The sequence below is a fragment of the Gallinula chloropus genome, assembly GCF_964237585.1.
Source record: "Gallinula chloropus genome assembly, chromosome: 2".
Classification (NCBI taxonomy): Eukaryota; Metazoa; Chordata; class Aves; order Gruiformes; family Rallidae; genus Gallinula; species Gallinula chloropus.
The window spans coordinates 34,767,212-34,794,707 of NC_140086.1; the positions used below are offsets into that span (position 1 = coordinate 34,767,212).

At 39.2% G+C, this 27,496-nt stretch overlaps 1 protein-coding gene across 1 annotated transcript in view; it reads left to right on the plus strand.

Annotated features, from left to right (window-relative positions):
• STAU2 (staufen double-stranded RNA binding protein 2) overlaps positions 1–27,496 on the plus strand; it is a 172,904-nt gene that overhangs the window by 39,449 nt on the left and 105,959 nt on the right. Inside the window, exons 6-8 of the mRNA XM_084260187.1 lie at positions 15,536–15,695; positions 20,726–20,833; positions 26,704–26,916. Of these exons, the coding sequence (XP_084116313.1) occupies positions 15,536–15,695; positions 20,726–20,833; positions 26,704–26,916 (481 nt within the window). The remainder of the gene's footprint in view (positions 1–15,535; positions 15,696–20,725; positions 20,834–26,703; positions 26,917–27,496) is intronic.

Consider the following 27,496-nt stretch of genomic DNA (forward strand, 5'->3'; position numbering starts at 1 on the left):
ATACATACTCTTAAGTGTATTTACAATATTACATTGACAGCTGTTAAAATAATGTTGTGTAGACTAAAAATCAAGCTGAGAGAATACAGAGCAAGCTTTGTGGGTAGTGTTCCCAGTGGAGTGTCTCTTCGTTCTCCAAGTCTCAATGCACTTACCTGGTATCCTGAAAATCTTTTTAGCTTTAGCTAGATGCATCATCACTCTTCATGCTAAAATGTGGTACACAAGATGTGACATTATGTACCGTTGCATTCTTCTAAACAACTTTTGCTCAAGATTAAGTAGGTTTGTCAATGACCTCTTGGCCCTCTCTGCAGAGGAGCACTGAGTCCCAATACTTTGTCCTTTCAATTAATATTTTTCTTTATTCTATTTCAGAATACAGTGAGCTCCTCAAACTATGTGCTTACTCTGCCTGGTAGGAGGACTGCCATTTCCTTTAGTGGTCCTTGGATCACATTTTGGCTATTTCTCCTGAAGTTTTTATCTATGGGACAAGGCTTTGGTAGATTTTTCTTTCTTTGGGTTTTCATCTTCCTCAGATCTTTCTCTGCTCTGAAGAAGGTACATCTGCCCCCAGATCTGCATCTCCAAGTTTCAGCCGTGACTTTTCTTCTTCTCAGTTAGGCTGAAAAGCATAAAGAAGTACAGATCCTCCGCAGCTTTGGTTGCCCAGTGTCTATCTGTCAACATTGCTTTTCCACTTGGGAGAGTTCCTGTAAACCTTGTGATTCAAACATTTTCAGAGCCAGCAGTCTGCCCCAGCACCCCATGAATCTCTTAAGTCTATTGGCTTGGCAATAGGTGTCTCTCAGTCCTTTTTCTAAACATGATTGTTTCAAGGCAGCTTTACTTTCAGGATACAGACAGAAGGCTTACATTGATATGTATAAAAATAAGCCCTGATTCAGAGTACTTTTCCAGGAGCAGGAACATTTTGGGTGTGTTCCTTTTTTCCATGATTAGCTTTTTATTCACCCTTATCTTTTCCCTGTATTTCTGCTGAACTGTGGGTATTTCAGCCAAGAGACCTGTGAGGTCCTGTTCTTCAAGGAACCAAAACCAGTTGGTCTTCTTTCTTGTAATGGTCTTTCTTCTATGTCCAGAACCTGAAGATTGATTTAAATACATGATTTACTTGCTTTTTTGGTAAAGACACAGGTGAACTGCTGTAACAGCTGTTAGGATTTTCCTGATGGAAACAAACAGATAGAAGGGTAGTGGCTAATTTTTCAGAGATTGTAACTCAGATCTGACTGGAATTGCACTTTCTCCTACTTCAAGGTCTTTGTCCCTTTTGAACCTAAAGTTCTGCCACAGACTAAGGAAGTATTTATTTCTCTTAAGAAAGTTTTTCAAGATTCTTTTGTGATAGAATTTATGGTGTCTGAACACAGAACTTCTCACCAACAGCCACTGTTGAAGTTTCTCTTCAAGTCTTGCTTACAGCAGTGACTTTGGTGGCTGCTTGTGCGGTGTGAAGAAACATCTCTGGTGAAATGCTAATTCCCAGGACATTCTGAAGATGTACTTGTCTTTTTAGAATCTTTTTTAAGAGGAATGCCAGTTTAAAGTGGTTATTGTCACAGAAAACATAACTGCACTCACAGCATCAGGTACTTTGGCACAACAATTTGTTTGGATTATTTGTTTCACTGAAATGGGGCTGAACCCCCCAACTGTTGAAATCAAAAAAGGAATCATCTCTGGAAAAAAACTCCAAATCTCTTACCTTCGAGGCTCTTTTCCATGACAAAAGAGGATAAAGTGGAGTCTAATCACCTTACTGATTTAGATTCATGTCTGACATTGGTGTCAGTGAAACAGAAATGGGAATTCTTAAGGAGGTGGAACATTAGTTCAATTCAGTAACAGTAATCTCTATAGTGACCTTGTTTACTAAATTAAAGGCCATAATAACTATTTTTGATACACATATGGTCAACAGCCCTTGGTATCTCTATCTTCCAAGCCTTTTCTGAGTCCCTGCTTTCTAGAACACAATTCCACACCATTTTATAAACCCTTATTATGTTTCTTAACTTTTAGCAAGTCTGCAACCGTGTGTGTTAGTACATCAATTTTCTGTGATCTGACTTTTTTCTGTGTTAATTTGGTACTAAATTCTATTCAGTAGGCCAACTGAGGCAAATGCATTACTGACCACTACTGCTGCAACCTTGTTGCATCACTTAACATTTTTATTAGCAATGAATTTATATTTATGTGTTAGTCTTGGGTATAAATGGATTTACGCACATTAAAGTTTGCAAATTTAAAGAGTATTATGTCTGCTATTCATGAATAAGCTTTCCTAGGAAATACTGCTCTTTATGCTTTTAAGTAGAAAAGAATCCAGGCAGTGAAAGACTTGACCACTCTTTGTTTTCCTACCTTTTTGTCTCTTCCAAACTTCACTATGATTAATGAAGATACCCCTTCCCTTCCCCTCCTGGGTGTAGCTAAAGCTTCCTTAGGAAGGTCATCCAGGTTTTTTCTAGGATGCTGGTAGGAGTGTTGCAGGGCAATTGAAAATTCTCTCCTTTTCCAGTTGCCCAAGCAATCTCTCGCTCACATTTTATTTCTTTGCAAGTCTGATGGCGCAAATGGGAAGATTTTTGGAGAGAATCTGTAGCTGACCATGATAGTATGCTCCAGAGGATAGCTAGCGAGGTAGGAGAGTGTGCATCCTTGGTTGATTGCACTCAGCTGCTGAGAGGAGGCTTGTTAAGTCAGAGTTACGTGTGGTTTATCAGTTTGTTCTAATTTCAAACCTCTGATTGCCAAGTTTAAAATGATAGGTTAATTTTTCTACTCAGGATAATGCAATTGAATGTCCATATGCTTACATTCTTCCAAGTGGGAACAGAATGCAGCCCAGTATACACTACTTGTTTCAATTTAAATTAATTTGGATAGAATCACTCTGTGAGCATTCTTGGGCCTTCTTCCTTTGTGGTTAATTAATTCCTATGAAGTCCTCTGCCTGAGATGATTTTCTTAGTAACATTTTTATTGCAAAGTATTACCAGTATAAATATATGATAGAATTAAATGAGTGAAGTACTTTATTCTCTCATTTGTGTACGTAGTCCCTAGGCTGGCAAGTGCCATGCTTTTTTTTTTTAACATAAGTTTCTTATGTAGAAAGAAAGTGATACTGTAGTCAGATATGCAACGTTGTTTATGTTCTTTTACTATAATGGGTATTTGGACGGCATTCTCAGTAACCACTCTGCATGCTTGTAAAGATTAGTGAGTAATACAGTTCATGGGAAATTTTATGAGCTGAAGTAGATAAGAGTTTGAGATGTTTGTCTTCTGGATGTCTGCTTTAACCTCTAAGTATACAGTCTACATCACAGCTTCATTATGTTTTCCCTTTTATTCTTATTGTACTTGTTTTTATGTCACGGAAAAGAACATGCTCTTTTTTCCTCATATTTATCTTTTCCTCCTTTCCAGCCCATCTCCATTTCAGATTATCTACTTGAAATTTTCCAATGCCTTAAACTCTGGAGACAGTATTCTTCTCATGTTCTTATATTATTGATGCTATTTTTGCAGTCAAGAATAAGTTGAAATTCTGTTGACTATTTTAATTACTTAGTTATTTGGTGGATTGATAAAAATACTTCTTCAGAGGTACCCTGCATTTTCTTCTGTGCTATCTTGATTTTGATTATTGTTTTTCACTTGTTTTTTCTACCTTAGTGCCCAGCACACAGTACTTTGGAAGGTTCATCTCATGACCCCTTTTCCTCTGGGTTTTTTCCTTTTAATGCTTCTTAGCCTTTTTCTTTTTAGCCTTTTGTATCTCTTGAACTGTTTTTTCTTTATTAAAAAAAAATATTTTCAGACTGGTTTTGGGACCCTTCTGGCACTTTGAAAAGTACTTCTAGATTTTAGGCTTTAGACTGTTACACTGAATGAGAGAGCTCAATAAAAGTGGAAGCAGAGGTCTGAACTTTCTGTGCATGGAAGCATCTCTCTATAACTAGTGCTGTATAGCTGCCTCATATATATGTGTGCTGTGTTACTTGTTAGCTTTATCCGTGACTGCTAAAGTATTTAACTTAGAATGCCTGTAGCTTGATGTTGATTTCTTGTATTTAGTTTTGATGAGCAACTGTTTTTTACTTGTCCATGTACATATTTACTGCGAATGGTAAACAAAGTAGTGGTATGTGCAGAGAGTAAATACTGAAATATTTATTTCAGTCAAATGTCTGTATTGAGCAACTTGGAATTCAGAGATACACTGATGTGGCAATATTATCGTGTAGTCATCACAGATTCTTCTGGGAAGATTCGGCATTAGATAATGTTATGTCAAACTGAATCCCCCTCCCTTTTGTTTTTTACTCAGGAATGTTTCAATATTGTGATTGTGGAAGCATGAGTCAATTTTTTTGATTAAGTTAGTCATGCTGCTTGAAGGAACTGCACAGTCTCTAGCCCAGGGAAAGGAGAAAAAGGAGAAGAAAAGGAAAAAAAAAAAGGATATCATCATTAACTTAATGAAATATTCACAGGCTCAGCCCAAACTTTAAAAGGAAGAATAAAGGCATGGAAGTCAAAAAGGATAAAACTCAACATGAAATTACTGTATACTGTAGCTAGATTGTGTCTGTAATGTGTTAACCTTGCATGTTTTGTGTTAACTCATTTTTTAGGCAAAGAGAGTAAAGTAAATCCTGTATTTCTGGGATTGAGTTAAGCATTTTCTAGCATTAGATAAGGCTACTGTTTTCATTAAACTGGATAAGATGGGGATTTGTATGAGAAGTGTAAGGTGGGAAAGGAGAAGAAAATTGGCAGTAGTAAAAGGCAAACTCAGAGGAAGATTATTAAGGAGAGTTTTTCCAGATTTAGAATCAATTTTTGTAATTATTTTTGTTAAAGGTATTTGCACAAAAATAGGAAAATGTTCATGGGATGTAGAAAGTGTCATCGCTACACAGGAAGATCGAGATACACGGGAGGAGTTGGGTGATCGTGAGGACTGACACATTAGAATGGGATGACACTAGACTTTCAAGTATAAAATGTAAGATTAAGACCACAGGCACTAGTAGTACTCTGTTGTCACCTGAGGGTTATTCAGTTGTAAATCCCAGAACAGGAGTGTTATCTGATATTATTTACAAGGTAAACTAAGAACAACTGATGCAGTTGAACCAGAGGAGTGGCAAAGGAGATTTTTAAAACATTTTGAGCAAGATATTTCTGGTAAACACTTCTGGTGTATAAATATTGCTGTTACACAGCACAGTTTCATATGGTATATTGGTTACCATTCTTGACTCTTATAAGAACAGGGCTGTGGAAGATTATTAGTGTAATGGGTAGCCTTTTATACAGAAGACTTCTGAAATACCTTAAATGGTTGCCTCACAGAGCAAAGACTGAGAGGTAATCTGAGAACCTCGAAAGAGTTTGTGTTGGAAGACACTTTAAAGATCATCTAGAACCACTCCCACCTGCCATCACCGGCATGGGAAAGCTCACCTTGGGGGGTAAACGTCACAAAAAAGTAAATAAGCTATTCAAGTTAAAGGACAGCATTGACACAAAACAACATGTAAAAGTTTAAAGTATAGCCAAGCTGAATGTTAGGAGATTCCTAAGTATCAACTCTGATAGATCATCCTGGATATATTTCTGGAGACACTCAAGACCCATCTGGACGCCTGTCTGTGCAATATGAGCTAGGGAGCTGCTCTGGCACGGGGGTTGGACCCGATGATCTCTCGAGGTCCCTTCCAACCCCTACAGTTCTGTGATTCTGTGATCCTCCCAGCAGAAGCACTGGAAGCAAGTAATGTAATGTGTCTGCTAGTAGGCCTTAACAGATAAAGAAGACTGCTTTATGTAGTTGCCTGCAACTCATGGATCTTGACTGTTTAATGCAGGATTTATTAACATACTTATATTTGAAATAGAGAAAGTTTAGGATTTCTGTGTCTTAAAATGGAAAGCATCTTTGTTACGTTTTCTCACTATTGAAAAAAAACAAACATGCTTTGAATCTCTTTTCTGTTAATACATTTCCATCACATGGTTATTCTTTATGATTCTTACATAGTCAATTAAACATTCTGTTGCTTAGGGTTTTTCTACAACTAGGCAAAAACTGCTTTCATAAACTGATCATAGAAAATAGTATATAGAGGGAAAAAATTGAGTCACTCAGAATTAATTAATTTTAAAGTTTTAAAGATTTAGATTATAGCTTAAACCCCTCTTTCAAATGAAGGGTAACCTAGGGCAAGTTGCATGATTTTTCTTTTTTTGTCTCATGGGAGATCAGCATTAGAAAGGTGAAAAGATTAATAGGTTCTAAACAAATCAGCTGAATGGAAACACAAGAAAATTACCTTTCCATCTAATAAGGGATGTCTGTGGCTAAAAGTGATACATAGTGCCTTCTCTTGCTCACTTTACATTATGAATGCTTTTGGAGGATGTGGAGGTAGTCTGGAAGAGGACAGCCAGAGGGATAATGGACTGTAGTTCTCAAAAGGAGCACTTGGAAAAGAGAGCCTCTTTGTTCCCAGATGTTGTTGTGGACCTGCTTAAAGAACCAGAAGGTGGACTGTATGAAGACAAAAGTGGCTATGCTGGATGTTTCCTTCTTCAAAACATAGAGCTCACATCTGTAAGAAATGCACGTGGCTAATGGACTGCTTAGAAAAATAGGGCATGGCCAGGGAACAGCTGCACTAAGCAACTCGCTCCCCTAGAGAAATTCCAAATGTTACAGAGAAAAAGTTGTTCACAGCAAATGCTGTTTCCTACTCCCCTGCACGGTCTGTGGCTCTCTATCCCTCCCCTCGCAAAGCTCTCAGCGTTTTCCTGCTTCAGCAGCGTCAGCGGGGCTGCCAGCGTGATTGAGTTGGTACAGAAAAGGAGCCAGAGGGAAAAAGTGCAGAGAATGACCCTTTCAGTGTGGAGCTGGCATCTGAAGAATGACTTTCCTGTACTGTGTTGTATCTCATATTTTAGTGACCTTCATCTTGGCCAGAACGGTCCCTGTTCCTCTTCACTTCGCGTTATGAAAGGGGAATATGGTAATGCCTCCTGTAACACTGATGTAGTGGGGAAGTAGTTTGGTTTATTTGTTCTTTTTTGCTTAGGTGAATGCCTTGACTATTGGAAATTTAGAATTTAGACAAAACGTGGAGTTTTTAATCAGTGAAAAGAAGGCTGAATCTAACAAAACTTCCTGGTTTCCATGAACCGCAACTTGCACTTTTTTCCCCCCTTCTAAGAATAATGTAACAATATTTATCAGAAACATTTATGCCATTGAGGAATCCAGAGAAATGCAGGAAATGCAGTATGAACACATAACATATACACTAATACTTTATTTGTCTTTGTGTGTGTGGATTTGATGGCCAAAAAGGAAGAGGCCCCAAGGGCTCCTTAGTATGCAATTAATATTTTGGCTAGAAAAGCAGCAGATTGTTTCAGTATGCTTACATGTTATGACATCATATTCCAGTAAAATTATAATGAACAGAATTTTTGTTTGTCTCTGTGGCAAACCAAAATGAGTTTTCTAATTGTCAACAGACCTTGGTGATTTATTTAATTATAGTGGCGCCCGCTCACACCAGCTTAGTTAAGGTCTGTCAGCATTTCTGTTATGAACCCCTATTTTTAGGAGTTTATAACTAGTTGTAAATATTTGCTCATTGCTGAAACTTGGCATTCAAGGTCACAGTCATAGAGCAAATATCCTTTTTCAGGTTGACTATTCTAAAGTGATACCAATGGCATTAACTAAAGAGTGTATTTCTGATGCCATGAAACACAGAGAGAATAAAGAGAACCTGCTTTCCAGACCTCTGATTTGAGGGATCTTAAGCATCTCAAGTGTCCAGAAGAGCCAGATGAAAATTAATTTGTTTTAATAAGTTATATGTGACTGGGTGTTGAAGAATTATCCTTTATCACATTCTTTTTTTTTAATGTAATGCATGATTTTACTTATCCTTTTGTTGTCTTCTAGTCTTCTGTCATTTGGATGAGTCTGTCAGCTTACACTCAGTATATGAGTATTACCTGGTAATCTTTTTAAACATGAATTTTGTTCAAAGAAAAATCCCATCTTGCAACCACTACACAGAATGCAGGGAGATGCATATTCCTTAAGTGTTGGCAGAAACCTAATAAGTCTGTGTGTGAAGCGTTGGAAATCCTGACTCTCTCAGTTCTGTGGCTGAGCAGAGCAACAGAGAGAAAAGGAATGTAGGGTCAATGTTTAAGTGTTCTTGGGAGGGAAAATACTATGTTGGTATGTTACTGCATATTCTGTATAAATGTTCCAAATACTGTTAATGTTTTCAGTGCTTTTTAGTAACTCAGATGTAATATATTGGGAAGGTTTGTTAATGATCAGTGGCAGATCAGTGCAGCAGGTTGTTCCATACATAAGTGTGCATCTTAAGCATGCAGAATCATTCTGTATTAAAACTCCGTTTAATCATTGCACTGGACTTCCAAATTGCAATATTTTGGTTAGTTTAAAGGCTTTTGTTAATACAGTCTCTGTCCTCAGCACTGAAAAGATGAGGAGGATGTTTTGTTTCTATTTGACACACTCCATATCATAGAGAAGCCCAACATCCACACAAGTTTAGTCCATTTTCTGAGGATTTCAGGTGCTCCTTTGCACTTTCCCAGCAATGCTCCTATTATCACTGCTAACTCTGCTTGAGGCCAAGCAGAGCAAGAAAAGTTTAATCAAAACCATATAAAAGCCTAATCATTCTGCCGATGCCAAAGAGCTGCGTGAGGCTCTAGAGCCACAGGCCGAATATAATTTTTTCATATTATCACATAAATAGCTCCCTAAACACTCCTTAAAGGAAAAGGTGCAGATGGGGGGAGGAAAAAGAGAGGGCCTGTTGTAGGATCTGAGTTTATAAAGTGGATTAAGGTTCACGTGCTTTCCTCCTTCCCATATCACGGAGAGAAGGGTATGCCTAGTAACTCCTAGTAACTCAACAAGAAACAGGAACTTCAGATGGATGCTGTGTTTTCCTTACCTCACCCAGGCAGTTGTTCACAGCACTGCCACATTTCTTTTTATTTAAAAGGATCTATTTATTTAAAAGGACTGTGAGGTAATGAGGTGGATGTGCTATCAAGGTGCCTACTGCTTTTGCATGACAGACCTTATCCTGTGCTAAGCTGCAGCTAACAGAAGTAGCCAACAGATGCAGCAGTTCCCAGGCTTTAGTTCTGGGTCTTCTGAGAATTTCTGGGATGGTGGGAGGATTCCTGGGAACTCTTTGAGGAACCTGAGGGTACCTGTTGTGGCAGGGAAAGGATAACTACAGGAGGCTGCAGCATCTAGCAAGCAATAGCAGCTGCCAACAAGCTCTCTCAACTATTCCTGATCAAAAGCTCCCTAGTACCTGCACCCTTTCAGCAGGTACTAGGGAGAAGCCAATATAGAAGCGCAGGGCCTAGAGCACTGCTTTCAGGGGCAGCCCATGGGTGCAGCAGTTTGTGCAGCAATTCTCATGGAAGGGAACCCGAAACACTGCTGAGGACTCTGTGTGTGTGTGTGTGTGTGCTCAGCACTAGTGGTAAGGCACCACCTGCCACAGTAGTTTGTACCATCTGGAGCTGCTAACACAGGTACAGCAGAGACCTCAAGTCAGATCCATCTCCAGAGTAGGGGTTCAGCTGCAGAGATTGCTGGAAACTGGGATAGGAGGCAGTGGTCTTGTCTACAGGAAGTGTGCACTGTCAGAGGGTCTGTATTACCAAGTAAAGGAGATGCAGGAAGATGTCAGCAACCTGTGCTGATGTCACTAGAGCTAATGAGTAAGAGATCAATTGGATCTTCTCTGAGAAACTGCAGGTAAAAGAGCCTGAACTCACAACTATACCAGAGGAGCAGGGGAATGGGTGCTGCTTGGGCTGGGAAATAAGGAGTCCTGCAATTGCAGAGGCTGGAAGCTTGTAACTTTTGGCACCATGAGGAAGTTTTCTGCTCCATCTGTAGATCTGCAACTACAGGTTCAGTGCCATAGTGTCAGGTGAGAGCCTGGGAGCTCCTGAGGCATCCAGTCCAGCCAAGCCTGAGTCCTACAGCAGCAGCAAATGGAAGCAGCAAGTGACAATAGTGGGCAGATTCCTACTGCAGGGTTGGAGACCACAATCTGTGAATCTAACCTGCTGTGCAGGGAGGTTTCCTTCTCATTGAGGACTTGGACTGAGACACTGGAGAGACTGAAACAGTTTGTCTGTTCCTCAAACTGTTACCTACTGCTGCTTTTCATTGCGGCCACCAATGATACTGCAAGGTGACACGTGGAGCATAAGAGGCATGCAGAATCACAGAGACATGGTGGTATAGCTCACAGAAATGGAGCTTTAAAGTTTAGGTCTCTAGGAAGCACCAGCCAGGATGGTAAGGGCAGAGTGTTGTCCTTTTGTGTGAGAGTGCAGTGGGAATCCATAGGTCTTTGGGGATGAGTGATGAGACAGCTGATAGTTTATGGGTCATGACTGGAGGGTATACCAAGCCCTGGTCCTCATGGGGAGCTTTAACCACCCCGGTATGTGCTGGAAGGAATCACAGCAGGGCACAAGCAATCCAAGAAGTTTCTGGAGTGCATCAGTGACAACTTTCTGACATAGGTGAATAAGGAATCAGTGAGGAGGGGTACTTCTGCCAGAACTCACACTTTCAAATGAAGGACTGGTTAGGGATGGGGTCAGTGCAGTGACAATGAGATAGTGATAGGATCTTGGGGGGCATAAGGTGAGTATTACAGATCACAGAATGTTAGGAGCTGGAAAGGACCTGTAAAGATCATCACACAGGACTAGTCTAGACTAAATCACACAGGAAACTGGACTTCAGGATAGCAGACTTCGGTCTCTTCAGAGACCTGCTTGGAAAAAAACCCCAGGAGATACAGCCCAGAAGAAAGGAGGAACTTTGGAGATCTTGTTAAGGTTCACCTGCTCCAAGCTCAAGAATGCTTTAACAGCCCATCCCAATGTGCAGGTGGTTAGGCAGAGGCAACAGGAAGCCTGCATTGATCAACAAGGAAATTCTGACTAAACCCAAACAGGTTTTGTGGCCCAGGTGAGGTGACGTAGGATGTACGAGTGAGCAGGTGTGGATTTAGGAACGTTGAAGTCCATCTGGAGTTGAATCTGAAAAGGGATATGAAGGGCAACAAGACAGGCTTCTACAGGAGCAAAAGTAAAAATAGGTACCCACTGTTGAATGAGGGTAGGGGTCCTGATGTCAAAGGACATAGAAAAGATAGAGGTACTCAAAATGTATTCATCTCAGTATTTACCAATAGGACTGGCCTTCAGCGGTCCCAGGTCCCTAAGATCAGTGGGAATGTCTGGAGTAGGTACTACCCTCAATGTAGGAAGTTTAGGTTGGAGAATATTTAAACAGGACAGGTTCATGAGGCCTGGTGGGATGTGCCCATGAGTGTTGAGGAAGCTGAATGGTGCCATAGTGATGCCAGTCTTTATTATCTTTGAAAGACTGCTGTGATTGGGGAGGTTTCTGAGGAGTGGAGGAAAGCAAATTTCACTCCTGTTTTCACGAAGGGCAAGAAGGATGTGGGAAAAATCCTTTCTTCCTGGGAAAGTCAGTCAGCCTCACTTCAATCCCTGAGAAAACAATGGGGGAGATAATCTTGAGAACCATTTCTGAGCATATTAAGACATACGACAGGTGACTGGAAGTAGTCACATGAGTTTAAGGTGGTAAGATTGTGCCTGACAAATCTGTTATTCTTACACAGTGAGATTACTGGCTTGGTGGGTGAAAGGAGTGGACCAGAAGTTGTTTGTCTTGACTTTATCAAGGCTTCTGACACTGTCTCTTACCCTCTAGCTAAACTGACAGGCTTAAGAGGTTCTGATCAGTGGCACAAAGTGTAGCTGGAGGTCAGTCTCTTGTGGTGTACACCAGTGGTCAATACTGGGGCCAGCACTGTTTAATAAATTCATTAACAATCGAGATGATGTAATAAAATGTACCCTCAGCAAGTTTGATGATAGAAACCTGGGAGGGCAGGCTGATGCACCTGAGGGTTCCTCTGCCGTCCTTAGAGACCTTGACAGGCAGGAGAAGTGGGTGGACAGTAACCTACTGAAGTTCAGCAAATGGAAATGGACCTGAGCAGGAATAACCCCGTATATCACAACACAGTGGAGGCCAGCTGGCTGGAAAGCAGCTTTGCAGGAAAGGACCAAGAGGTGCTAGTGGCACCAAGTTAAAAGAGAACTAGTAACATGCCCTTGCAACAAAGGTAGGTGGCCAACAGCACCCTGTGCTGCATTCAGAGGAGCATTTTTAATAGGTTGGAAGGAGGTCCATCATCCTTCGCCTCTATGCAGCCCTGGGGAGGGGCTACATAGAGGTCCAGTTTTGGGCTCCCCAGTACGAGAGAGACATAGACATACCAGAAATTCACTGAAGGGCCACTAAGGTAATTTAAGAACTAGAGCATCTATTATCTGAGAAGAGAGAGAAGTGGGACCAGAAGAGAAAGCTTGGGAATCTTACCAGTGAGCATCAGGTACGTTAGGGGAATGAGTAAAGAAGGTGGAGCCAGGCTTTTTTTAGTGGTATCCAGTGAAAAAGAAACACAAATTGAAAAACAAGGAATCCCATTTACTTGTAAGAAGACTTTTTTACTCTGTGTGTGGTCAAACACCTGCCAGGCAGATGATTCAATCAACCACCTTGGAGATGCTCAGAATGCGACAGGAAGTTGCCCTGAGCAGTCTGCGCTAACTGACCTGCTTTGAGCTGGGGGCTGGACTAGGGGATCTCCAGAGGTCACTTCCCACCTCAACTATTCTGTGTTTCTATAGTAAACTAAGAAAAGACTTTCAGAGGAATCAGATTAGCTGCGTAGAGAAGCCAGGGACAGACAGCTTTAAGCCAGCTGTGGAAGAAGTGAAGTTGATCGTGTCTTTACTGAAGAAGCTTTTCATTATTTTTATTTTAGATAAGTGTAGGATTTTTCACTTCGAAAATATAGTTTGACCCATGGTTGGTGTCAAAGATCTGTTCTTGATTCCTAGAGTCTTTCAAAGTATTGTTTACATCTATTTCCTGCATCTTTCCAAATTTATTTTTATTATTCCCTAAAACTATTGCAAACCAAATAAAACTAATACATTTAAGAGAAGTGTTGATATAGGAAGCATTTTATGTAAACTCATTAACTGAAGGCAAGGGGTGAAATTCTCCCTTTCACTTGAAAAGCTACCATTTGTTTTGAGGTAAATATCAGTCTGAAGCCAATGTATTTTTTTTTTATTGTAGGTTTTGTCACATTGATAGTGTCTTGGTTTATACTCTTTAGAAGCAGAGGGAGGCAGAAGGTGACTGCTGTGTGTCAGAAGCAATGAAAGATGCAGTAGAGTAGGATAGAAATTCATGTTCTTGAACTGCTTTCGTTTGACAGCAGCTTTGCTAATGAAAGGTGGCTGGTGTTTGAGTCTGTTGCACATGTGGGAACTTTGTAATGTTCTTCCAGAAAAAGTGGTCAAAACACTTGAATGAGATTCCCAGAGATTTTGCAAAACCTTCATCTTTGGAGATATCCCCAGTGCCCAGGACAAGGCACTGTAACTTCAGAGCTTTATCACCCTGCTTTGGGCACTGTTTGGACCAGATAACCTCCAGGAGCCTTTCCAGCCTGACTTATTTTATAATTTTATGAAAATGTTGCATAAGCAAATGCATTTTCCAGGCCTTAATAATTCCCTATAACTGTGTTAAACTGTAAACAGGAAAGCAAAGTAAATACCTACTCTTTGCATGTCGTAAAGGTACCTTAGCTCACCCCTCCAAGGCCCTATAGCCAGAGGCTTGTTGGAGCCAGCGTTATGGTTTTGCACTTTCCATATAAACATATTTTTAGAATTAGGCACAAAGTTCAGGGACACTGAGACTGGAGTGCTTATTCACACTTGTTGGGGTTTGAAGCGTGCTGCTATCTGAAGAAACTTTTTATTTTGTTTTACAGTTGAATCAAATCACAGAATTACTTAACGAATCTGATCTGTTACAATTATTAATGAAAAGTCAGAAAGTCTTCATATTTAAAAAATAAAAATAAAAAATCTCCATCCATGCCAAGAGATGAAAATTAGGAGAAAGCATGCTTCCTTTAACAGGAAGAAGGAAAATGTAGCATTTTGCCATGCTTTAGAGTGATTCTTGTTTTGTTGTGATGCACTTAGCTTTTAGCCACACTTTGGGAAGGAATCCTGGGCTTTCTTACATTGCCATAAAATTAGGGACATGATATTTGTCATAAATGAGAAGCCGTTTCTGATAGCTACGTATTTTTCGAAGGACTAAATCTCCAGTGTGTTAGAAATACCTTTGAGGAAGGGGCACGCGCAGACTAGGCCACAGAGCGAAGAGGATGAAGCAAATTCTATCACCTATGTAGAATATGATTACAGGACATTTTGGAAATATTCTCTTAAATGATTAAAAATTTAACAGTGACTTGAACTAATGATCTGTGCTGATTTGCTTTTTCTGACTAGGGGGAGGTGGGTGGGGAGAGAAATGCTTCTTTTGTGTAGAAGTTTGTGGTTGTCACAGTGCAGTGACAGGAGGTCCCAAGCCCAAGAACCGCGTTAGGTTTCTTTCTTCATTTGCTGCTAGTGAGAGACAGGTTTCAGGTGCAAATCAAGTGTGCAGTTGATATCAATAAAGGAGCTACTTCCTTTGAGGAATAATAGCTGTACCAGTTCATAGAAAGACTTGCTTGAACTTTCTTTTCCTTGGCTTTCAGACATATTAAGGAAAACAAACTGCCATTAACATTTGGATATTTTTCTGTAGGAGGGGAAGAAAAAAGGGAAAACAATGTGGTTGTGTCTGCTGCTGCTCTTTCAGTGCTTGGAAAATATTTGACTGTTACAGAGTTGGAGAAGAGCTTTTCCCTGCCCTTTGTTACACTTTGGAAGAGGACTCCTCCTTATTCTCTACGATGTCAGTACTTGAGCTTTAAAAAGAGGCTAGAAGGACGTTGTCTAGGTCTCTGACTCTCTACTGTCTGACTACTTCTTATCCCCAGGAGCTGAGCTATGCTGGCAAATATCAAATGAGTCACCTCACAATCCTTCCACCTGCGTACCACTTTCTAATGGGGCAGGAGCTGTTTCCCAGGCATGACTTCCAGGGGAGCTTTCTGTTCTCCTTAGGTATAATCTTTTCAGGACTCAAACCAAGAAGAGAACAGAGGTGGGCTGTTGGCCTGAAGTATGGAAGAGCTGGTTGTGAGAGCCCTGCAAATGCGGGTGAAGAGCTAGTTTGCATGTAGGAGCTGCTGTCAGAGTTACTGACAGTCTTACTGAGGAGCAATCCCTGTATTTGAGTGTTAGGTCTTAATCTGCGAGAAAAGATAATGTTTTATCCCTCATTACTGCTTTATTTTATACAAAATGGATGCTTAAAATTCATAACTTATGTCGCTGTTTTCTTTTCGTGACTTCTTTCCAGGTATCACTGCCCAGTGCCTAAAATTTTCTACGTCCAGTTAACTGTGGGCAACAGTGAGTTTTTTGGTGAAGGAAAGACTCGTCAAGCTGCTAGACATAATGCTGCCATGAAGGCCCTTCAGGCTCTCCAGAATGAGCCTATTCCAGAAAAAATACCTCAGGTTTGTGTTTCAGAAAACTGTTCCTAATCTTCACATTAAGATACCATGTTGAACAATTTAATTGCCAGTTTTTCAAACTTTAAATTTTAGTGTTTTGGGTTTTTTTTTTATATTAGTCTCAGTAATTAGAGAAGCAACACCATTGTTGCAACAAGTTGTTGGTGTTATCTTTTTATAACAGCACATGGAACTTACTTACCTATACTAATATGGAACTATACTTATATAAGTAGGCTTTTTAAAGATGGGTTTGTGAACAGTGATTAAGTGAAAAATAAATATACCAAAAATGTATAGAAAATGCCCATTTAGTGGCTTCATGGAGAATGAATTATTAATCTTAAATGTATGTTGTGCCATGAACGTGATCTTTACAATTGAAATGACTTGTCCCTAACATAGCTAAGAACCTGATGGAGCTCACTGATAGCTACTGGTGGTCTGTCTGATGGTTTTAGGCTTTTAGCCGCTTCGTACCTTTTTTAATAGCTGGCTTTCTCACTGCTGTGCGTGTAGGTGGTGTGAATTGCGATTTATAAATGACAATTTTGTGCTGTATTGTAAAAAATACTTAAAAATTATTCTCAGAGTAATCTTTGCAGATTGGAAGGACAAATCTAGTAAAATTGCCCAGTCAAATGTGCCAAAATAAATGCACGAGGAGATGGTCTTTTTATTTTGTACACTTTGTCTGGTGATGCCTGTTGAACTCCTTTGCGCAGTACAAAACATGACTAATAGTACCTTCAGTGTCTTGTGTGGTAGGTTTGAGATGCTTTGTAAGAATGGAAATAATTGTCTGTGTTAAAAAAAAGTTTTGTTCTTTCTGCCTCACCCTGTATCTACGTCCTTCTCTGACCCCAGGAGAGTTTTACTCACCCTTTTGTTTTGCTACATTATTTTCCTGGATCAGGAAATCATCTTCAAAATCACTTACCATAATTAATATTGATTATTTTTCTAAAACAAGAAGGCTATTTAAAAGAATATATAATGTCTTAGGAGGAATCACTGTTTCCTTTCTCATTGCTAATTCCCTTCCTTTCTCTTTTGGTTTCCAGTCAAATATGTTGGTTGATAATGAATCCTTAGCACAAACCCGTATGGGAATCTCATATTATTGAAATATTTTTAGCTCAGCATGTACTTAGTTTTTGAAAATTATATGTTTATATTATATTTTATCAATTTTGAATTAAAGATATGCATTAATCAGAATGGAAATTAAGCCACTAAGCACATAGGATAATAAGTAGTACACAGAAATAAATTTTATATTTATAAAATACATATTTTTACATATATATAAATGATTGATAGGTACCTGGTTTGTATACTAAGTTTTCAGAGCGAAAGTATATATGTCATTTACCTAGCAAAAGTAATCTTTAATAAAATTCTTGCCTTAGTGTGTCTTTTTAGTTTCTATTTAGATCAGTGTCTGTTAGGATGTGCAGGCTTTTAGAAGATATAGTCATGGCAAATTGAGTTTCCTAAATTCTCATAGCATACTGTAGGGTTGCCACTCTTGTAAGCTAATGAAGTAACTTCATTCTTCTCTTCACCAACATAAATAATGTATGTAAATTGAGTCAAATCCACAGTTAGCTGTGAGGAAAATTGGTAAGACTTGTCAGGAGACCATAGCATAGGTTAGCTGAAACATTCACATAGTGCTTGCAAGACCTTAGGAAGCACCATGAGTTTCTGATGCAGCAGTTGAAGACTATTTGGATACTGTAGGATCTCAATAGCAGATGTCTGTGTGTAGCAGACTGAGTCAGGGAAACCTCTGTGGTTTGGTCATGTTGATGGCAAAGGGAGTTGGTTGCAGGCTAGCCATGAAGAAAGATGTCTGTCACTTCATGGCTTAGAGTTAACTGGAGAAGGCTGGAGGTGACACTGTGCCTGATTCATGACGGAGTACAAAGAACTGCATCATGTGGAACTGTGTGTAGCTCTCAAGAGAAAGGAGTTTGGTTGAAGTAGAGTTCAGGTGTTCATGGTGCCAAGGTTCAGGCTTGTCCCTGCCACTGGTCATGTGAAGTGTATGCAGGGGTGCTGTGCAGTCATGGGATGTGCCCTCACTGTGGGACATGTTCCAGCTCAATAAAATTCTGCTTCCTTCAGCAGAACTGACCTGCTTGAGTCAGCCACAGAGGATTATTGATTCACTGTTCCTCAAACGTCATGCGTGGATCAGAGCCAGTACAGGTTAGAGTCTTGACTGGCCTCAATTGCATGACTAGTTCGAGCTTCATTCTTCCCCTATCACTGCCTCTGTGCTTCCAATGAGAGCAGAGAAGGCAGAAGGACAGACCTGCCAGTACCAGTCTAGCCCTGCATCCCATTAGTGACTCTGTGAATTTGACTGGAATGGGATCCGTTACTGACGCAGTCAATTTCACTGGAATGGGATCCATGGAATATAGCATAAGAAATACATGGCTTTACCTTTTGGCCCTCATAACCGTGTTTGCTTTATGCACCTTCTATATATTATTTTGTGTTGAGATACCCTTTTTTTCCCCCTTTAAAATAAACACCTTAGTTAAGGATAAAATCTAAGGGGTATAGCCATCTTCAGTACTTCATTGTGCAAACGTGTAGAAGAACGTAAGGTGAGCAGAAACAAGAAGCAGTCAGCAAACAGGGCAGGGTTACAGGTGAATACAAACCTGATTTCATGAAAGAGCCATTGTGTGCCTGCCAAAGCACCTCTGTTGTCTCATAGATGTGAAGCTAAGAAAAGGCCTTGTGATCAAAGTGTCAGTTGTAGAATAAGGACCAAATCTAAATGCAAAGTAATTGAGACACTCCTGAACATGTTTTATCTTCCTTAGGGAAGTCATATGACTAAGGCTTGAAATTTTATTGCTCAGTGAAGTCCATGATCCTCCCTATTCTCCACTCACAGTTAGGCTTTCTACTGTGCTTGGTGTAAAAATATGCAAACAGTTCTGTTGTACAGGTAGAAGGGACGATTGGGGATTTTCTGGACCAATGTGTTTTTAATAATCATGAAATTTTAAACAGTAATGTCTACATTAGACTCTGCTTGTCTTGCTAAGCTAGGGTACAGCTAGAAAACCTCAACATTCTTAACTTAAAGGTCCAGTGACAGTCCAGTAGGATTTATATTATTTTGTGTAAATTATGCCAGTAATTGATTGTTCCCCATTTCAAAGATAATTTGCAAGGTATTTCTTCAAGATACACTTAGCTTCATTTTCTATCTAATTGGTATTTTTTAATCTTTGGTAAATGTAGCAAACATATCAAAAATCTGTCTCCCATATACATTTACAGATTACAGTCAAGTAGTTTTTAATCTTTTTATAAAACTGTTTCCATAGTGTCTGAGTTTAAAGTTGTTTCTTCAGTAAGTTCCTTCTCGTGGCTTTTTTTGTCAGCTTTTCACATTATCTAGTGTCCTCTATAAAACACAAACTTAATTTAATACAGTACTGATTAAGGTTGTCACTGAGGTTTTTCACACAATAGTATTACCCCACTCATTGGTTGATACTTTGTATCCCCAAAATAGATTTTTACTTTCAAATATTGACCTTTTATCTCTGTTCAGTTGATTTTTCTCACAGAACCTACTCCATACCTTGCCTGTCCTACACAAATAAATGACCTACATTCTTGATTTCAGCGGTACTTTACATTTCATTATATGAAATAAGCTAGAGGTCGTACATAATTTCATTCCAACTACCTTTGTTGCTGCTTTGCACTGCGCCTTTTTTTTTTCAGCGAGTTCTATAAACTTTATCAAGTTTATTTTGTATTTAGCTCCAAATCAATCTCAGGGATGTAAATTTCTTCTTCCATTCAAATTTCTGCAATGAGATAAAAAGTGCCCCAGGTCTGGATGCTGTAGCTGACTGTCAGATTTTTGGTCCTCCATTATCTTAAAGACAAATATATTGTTAACAACTGGTAGATAAAAGATTAAGAAATTTCATGGTTAATGTGAAGAACTTAATGCTTTTTTAATGTTATTTTATAACTTTGGTGTCTGTAGCTATGCTGGTGGCTGAGGGTTTAGATCAGACTTTGTTATGTAAGATGGGAACTCTGCAGGAATCCACCTAATTCAGCCCAAGTTTCTTTGATGTTTACCTCCAGTAATAAAAAATTAGGAGCCTGGCCAAGGTTACATGGCTGTTGAGAGATCCCAGTTTGAAACATTCAGAGCTTTGCAGTTTGAGAGTAGCTGAAAGTGAAACCTTTGAGAAGTAGGGAAGGTGTGGCCTGGGGGACAAACACCAAAAGGTAGTGGTTGCAGGAGGTGATAACTCTTTGCCCGATCCCCATGCTCTGGTTGTCTCAGAAAAATCAGATTTACCTAAAATGTAAAGCAAAGCTGAATTTTAGGCAGGATAATGTTTGGATGTGCCTTTTGTTGTTTTATCTTGTAACCTCTCTGTTTGTTATGTTCCTATGGATAAATAAATAATGTTCTGTGTTGAGCAAGCTGTTCTCTGTCACTACCTTTTCACACTGGTCATAACTCCCGGAGGGAAGTCCATGGAGGGGCCGTTAACCAGCTGGACCTGCTGAGGACACCTGTAACCTGGTGACCCAGTCAAAGTGTGTGTGTGGGGTGATCTGAACTTCTTCTGAGAGAAGTACAGCCTTCTGTACTTCCTTGCTTGGAAGGGGTACCCTAGAGAGACTGACAAACAGGTCACAGGATCTGTTTGAACCTCCTGTTTGACACAAGAAGTTTGTGTTCAGATAATTATTATCCATGTCATTAATAAAGCTAAAAGCCATACAAGTTATTTTGCAGTCAGTCATTCATTTATAAATTTATATATACGTGTTCCTTTATTATGGAACGTAAGTACCTTCACGGTCAGTGGGTGCCTCATAATGGGGTGCTGAGATGGATGTACAAGCACTGATTTACAGCATGACACGAGAACTCAGAAGTCTTTAAGAAATCGTGGGGGGAGAACCATGTTATGTTTCTATCTTAAAAAAATGTAATATGATTATGTGTTCTTCATTTTCAGAATGGAGAAGCAGGAAAAGAATCAGAAGAAGATAAAGATGCGAACAAGTCTGAGATCAGTGTAGTATTTGAAATTGCTTTGAAGCGCAATATACCTGTCAGTTTTGAGGTATGTGTTACATATTTATCTGTTTGCTAAGAAAGTATTTTAAAAAAAAAAGCTGCCACTAAAACTCAACACAGTTAATAATATTAATACATTGTGAATATGGCATTTAAATACATGCAATTTATGAATAAAAAAAAGTGGTAATGTGTCACTGTCTAAGACACTTGAGTGTTTACTATTAAATTAGGTGCTCTTTCAGAAGTACTAGAGACTTAATGTTTGCTTGCAAACAAGTGGATGGCAGAAAGACAGTTCAGGCATCTTCTGTGTAGTGCTGTGGGATTAGAACCAGTGGTCACACGTGGTGTGATTTAAAATAACCTTCAAAACAGTCAGCCAAAATCTTTGCTTTAACTGTAGGCATACACTACAAAAGTTCCCATTGAGACACTTTGCATCTGATGTGAAGTTTTCCCAGCTTCATGAGTATCTGTTTTCCACACTGTTTGACCCTTCTCTATCTCTACTTAAATCTTCATGGTTTGTTGGGTTGTTTTTTTTTTCTCATTTCATATGACTTTATCTGTGAACCTGCTTCTGGCACCTTTGTTTACCTTAAGTAATAAAGAGCATTTGGAATAGCTCCAATGCTATCAATGAACTAACTAGGAGAGAAGGAGTGGTAGTAACAGGAATTTTCTTCCAATGAAAAAGCCCTTACACAAACTAGTTGTAAAAAAGTTGTGTTGTGGTAAGAACCACCAGACTTTCAAACTGGGTTTTGGTTTGGCTATTTGGTTGCTTGGGGTTTTTTTAAAGCAGAAAATGCTAATGTAAGTGGCTCTTTTTCTCTTTTGTGTTTTACATTTACGCTGAGTATATATGAAGGACATAGGTAATGCCTCTACTGGTGATGGGTATTTTCTCTAGTGCTTTTTCCTGTTGAAGTATAGGCACGTATTTGTATGCCAGAAAATAAATTATGCTGTGGCATGCCTTAACAGTGTGCCATATGCATTTTCCTGATAAGTTTGGCCTGTATCCATGGATTAGCCAATGTCAAATGAGCTATTTGGACCTTCTGAGAAATCTGAGAAATCCCTCAGAAGGTAGGTAGGAAAGAGAGCCAAAGACAAAGTATATGGTTTTGACTAAGAGTTCTTCAGTATAACAAATGTGCATATGCTTTCATATACGTGGCCTATGTAATACTGACTAATTAGAAAGTTAAGAGAATGTAAAATCTTGAGGATAAAGCTGGTGTGTCTGTGGACATGGGTCTATCAATTGCAAATATGTGGAAAAAAGATTACTTACGTAAGACTGGGCATGATGGGAAAACTTGCCCACGTTTCAAAACGGAAGCTTGTCATTAACGCTTCGGTTTTCATACATAATTTTCTACCTTAAGTATTTAAAAGTATTTGGAATAGTTCCATACAAATCAGGACTTTAAAATACAAGAAGATGTATGGTCATGGGTCATGGAATAGCTCAGAAAAAAGGGATAGCGCTTTGAATCTCTTCTTAAATTCAATTCTGTGTTTCAGCTTTTGGTAAGGAGAGAAGGAAGGCTGAGATACTTATTACAGGAAAAGCCTAGTGTGTCACTTGCCAAAGAATGTTAACAACACTGAAATAAGACAGTTTCTTGCTCTCCTGACAGGTTTTGTGTTATTTCCTGCCTTTAAATCTAAGTATAGGTGACATTCTTAAGTAGAGTTTTGATTGAACTTGGTACTGACTTATATTTCAATAAAACTGCTAAGTAATTATGGGTAATCCCCAGGATCTGATGTTCTAATAGGATTTTATTTACAAATGGTTTTGTGTTATTCCAAGCAGGCATCAAAGCTTTCTCCAGCTTTTTTTTTTTTGAGCTATAAAATGATCTGCCTTTTCTTCATCTGATGAAGATGTTCCAGCAGTGTTGTGTTATGCAGTGAAGTAACGGTCATAAAAGATATGTACAGTTCTATGTAAACGTGTCCTTGGAATTGCATGGGGGGTGGAAAAAAGGGAGAGTGTGCAGAATGCTGGGAGTTCCTGCTCGCTGTTTTGTGTAATACAGCTGGTTTTAATTGCCCAGGAAATTTAGAACTGGTTTCAAGGAATTTCTGTCTATTAAATCATTAACTAAGAAAAAACATTCTAACCAAGAACAAGCTTTATTCCCCCCACTCACCCACTGGTGCATCCTTAGCTAACCTTTATTCATCCACATGCAAGTCAAAGTGCAGCTCATCTAAGGCATTTGCAGGACTCTCAATGAACGATCTCTGAGGAGAGATAAAAACTGATTGCTGTAGGAACTGTTAGAATAGCTGTAAAATGGCCATTTTCCTTCTTATTCCCTCCTTCACCATAGGCTAAAATCTTGTGCTTTTTTTGTTCTTTTGCAAGATAGATGTTCTAATTTCCAACTTGTCAGTAAGGAGTTGGGTGAGCCTGAAAGACAATAAATGAGGACAACAGCTTCAGGTATTAGAACATGTGTTCCAGGCCATTTTATTTTCAGTATTTTTCTTTGGATTGGGATATTATTTCTATACAATAGCAAATGCAATGGTATCTTTGTCTCATTCTCTGTGTCAGGAGTGAGGGGAAAAGGGTGCCTGAACAGGCAAATTTTCTGTCCCTCCACACCCCTTCCAGTGTTCTCCTCGGATAAACAGTTAGTTTCTTGGGTCCCAGTCATATCACTGGCAGGGACTCTGTATTTTGAACCAGGAACAGGCCAAATTGCTGACTGGGAAACCAAGCAAGTTCTCAGCAGGATGTTTCACACCCATTTGGCTCCTGCTTTCCTGGGATTAAGGCTTTCCTGTTGAATGATTGATGTACTGAGCAGCTTTCATTTGAGTTCTTCCTCACTCCTTCCTCACTCCAGTTTTAGTAAAACATCCAGACTTGTTTGTTTGTTTGTTTGAAGTCTGGTATGTCTGCCTGCACAAGCATGTGGAAATATATTGGTGTTTTAAAACTTGTAAATAATCATGGAGGTAGGTGACAGGTTTAGTTGACCTGCTTTTTGTTTCCCATGTTGTTTTTTCTTTAATGTCCATTAAATCTTGCCATAGTCTTTTGAATTTTCTACCTGCAGTCTCATTAGTAATTGCAGCAGTGTTGCTCTTCCATTGTAATTGTATTGCTGTTTTCCATTTCTCAGCATGATTCATTAAGTTGAGCCAAATTCACTCTTCATGTAACTTGACCTTAGATGTGTTTTGGACCCATGTTTTTTCTCTTGCTGGAGTTATTATTTAAATCAGTGGAACAGAAAAGGAAAACTGTATTGAACTGTCACCCTTAATCAAAATCTCAGCTTTAAATTAGCTATGATTTGGTCCACAGGTCCTATCTTTCAACTGAGGAAATAATTTAATGCATACAGTGTTCTTTGATAGCGAAGGCTGAATTTCTTTTTAGTGTTTTCTGTCCCTAGGCTTAGAGCACAACTGTTTGAAATCATGTGGAGTAAAAAGATCTAAATCTGGGGTTAACCAAAAATGTTGTTATGTAAATATTGTTTTTTTGCTAAATTACCAAATTTGGATGTTTAGCTTGATCCGGATCCCATCTGAATCCTATGGGGTTCATTCCATTGACAACACAGACTTTTTTCTTTTACACACTAGCAAAGAAACAATTTTGAAGGTTTTCCAGGCAATTATTTACCTCGTGCCACATACTTAAAAGTTTAAAAGATTAAAAACACCGGAATACATTAGTTCTATATTAAGAAGTATATTTTAATGTATAAGAAAATATAATCTGGTTTTGTATTAACATTCTTTTTATATATGTGAGTCTGTGTGCATTTATAGATATATGAGAAAACTTCCATAAAACTAATATTTTAGGAACTCAGCAATTATATTTCTTAGGTTATGTTGTCCTTTTTCATCTGGTCAATATAGACATTCTTTCATATTTTATTAATACATTGTATTGTATGTAAGTAGAAACACCTATATAATGGTATTAGTAAGACCATGTAGAGATTAAGGACCTCAGTAAGGTTAATTTAGCTGTGTTTTACAGCCAATGTGTTGCAATACTTGGATAGTGGAGGGATGGATTAGGTTATGCCTTTAAAAGAGGGTGGGGAATGCTGCAGCGAGGAGAAGGTGTTCAGCACTGCGACAAAGCCCGACTGTGCCTGTGATCCAGAGATCCTGGCGATGGGCTTGTCCCTGCTCTGGTGCTGGCAGTGCAGCTTCTTGTGGGGCAGTGCCTCAAAAGCACCGCTGCCTTCTCATGCAGTGAGGCACCAGTGGGCAACCTGCAAGCGAGGGAGTCCTGAAAACCCTTCTGAAACTATTATTACCTGGAATCTTAGAGCGGGAACACTCACAGACCACAACAGAAAATTCCCATGCTGGCACAGATCTCGTCCTTATTCTGGGAAAATGTGGGCAAAGTTGTCTGTTAATTTTAATTTTGTGTCTTTTTATCAATATATGCTGTGATAATTGTATTTGCTGGGTGAAGTTGCCGCAAAAGAGAGCTTAAAAAAGAAATACAAGCCTAAGGAGACCTCATTACAGTGTAGCAGCAAAACTAAGTAATGCAAGGGACGTGACCTTGATAAAAAGAACTTTAATACAAAACATGTTGTAGTAATATTAAGGTTGAAGGTTTCAGCCCATTAAAAATACAGTTATTACACCGAGAAGGCCTTAGCACCTTTACCTCGGTTCCGCTGCGCTCAGGAATTAACGCTTTTGCCACAAAATGTTTGATGTAATTGCACCTATTGAAAAAGTAAGTATTTGTATTGATTTTGAAGACATTACAAAGAGGTGCTTGTCAGATGCTCTGTCTCCTTGCACACATTATGTGTAACAAAGATTAAATTAGGTAGCTGCTTCCGCCCATCAAACACAATAACTGAACCTTTTCCCAGATGAGGTCGCTAATTCCTGATAGACATTCTCCAGACCCTTAAATGGTGCATATGTGAAGAAATGGCTTTCTTAGCACTTGCAGTGCTGCGATGTGTTGGTGAGCGCATCCCAACAGTATAGCTTCCTAAAAGGAGGTGTGCATCTTGTGGGAAAATGAAGACACAGAAAGAGCTAAAGGAAACTAAAGCATTCAAGAACATTCATTTTTTCCATATTATTGTAACTTTTAATAGCGGAGAAGTACTTCAAATGGGTTTTCTCATTGGCATCCTGAACATGTTTGGAAGGGAGTAAATAAAAGGAAGTTCTCAGGAATGGTTAGCTTTTGTGTGAGTTGTGGTAGCTCTTTTGATAATTCCTTTCGGTGCTGTTGTGAAGGACAGCTGAGAGCTGTGGAAGCAACACAGTGGCAGCCTTTCAAAAGTATGGGATGTCACTCTGAGTTGTGTACTCTGGCAAGGTAGGACTGGAGAACAGTCATGCTGCCTTGCAGCTAGGACAGTGTTAAAATACAGATCTCTAAGAATGAAGTTTGGGACCATACATGAACATCCTAAGTTTTAATGGTAGTAGAAACATATTAAAAATGTGTTGAAGTGATGCCAAGTAAATATAGCTTTGAATATGTTATGTGTAATGAAATAGCCAAAGCCTGGTCGACCTTCATGAATTTCTTTAGTACATGAAGCACCTTGCAAGGAAAAAAACCCAGCAGCCTTGGTTTAAATATGCATTATTGTTGTGTATCATGTTATTGTATAAATATTTTTTAAAATATAGGTCTACTGTATCTTCTGTGAAACACATGATGTGATGATTAGCTTTGCTTTATCTAATTAGCCTTAATTTTCTGTCTTCAAACCTGGTACTGTCATTTAATGTTGTCCGGATTTTATGAAAACCCATCTAAGCACCTTCAATTAGCAGGACAAACAGATTAGTAGTAAGTACATTGCAGAAGAACAAACATTAAGTTATATTTTTATACAGTGATTTCCCTCTGTTATTTTTGCTTAAAAGGTGATTAAAGAAAGTGGACCGCCTCACATGAAGAGCTTTGTTACACGAGTTACAGTAGGAGAATTCACTGCAGAAGGAGAAGGCAACAGTAAGAAACTCTCAAAGAAACGTGCTGCAATGGCTGTTCTACAAGAACTTAAGAAACTTCCTCCTCTTCCTGTGATTGAAAAGCCAAAACTTTACTTTAAAAAACGTCCAAAAACAATATTGAAGGTATGTTTTCGCCTTTGACAGAATTAAGCATGTTTGCTCAGAAAGTTAGATAGTTCCTCAGATTTTAAATCAGTAAAGGCTTATTTATCATTTTGTGTTGATACTGTTACTTGCTTGCCTGTGCTGATCTTCCTGTACTTTTTTGAACTCTGAGAATGCTGTGAAATCATCAAATATAATGGCTTGTAAAGTGCTCATCTTAAGAACTGAGTTCTTGTCTCTGAAGTTTTCAGGGGTTTGGTTCAGGTCTGGTGGTGGGATCCCACACTCCAAGCAGCTCTGTACAGCCATGTGAATTTTTAGCACCATCTCCTTTAGGAGACCCTACTAGCATCTTGTGGCATTTCTATCCCTGGTGTTTCCTCCCTCCCCAGTTTGCGGGGGGAGGGGGGAGAGAGAGAGAGAGAGAGATGAAATAGTAGATAATGAGGAAATGGTGCACAGTCCAGATTTTCCCCTCGTGAAGATATATTTGGGAGTTTTGTGGTTTCAGCTTCAATTTGTTTGATTTTTGAAAGATTTGAAAGAAAGCAAGGAGTATGTTGACATCTCAGCCTAGTGTGCCACTTGTCAAGCACCA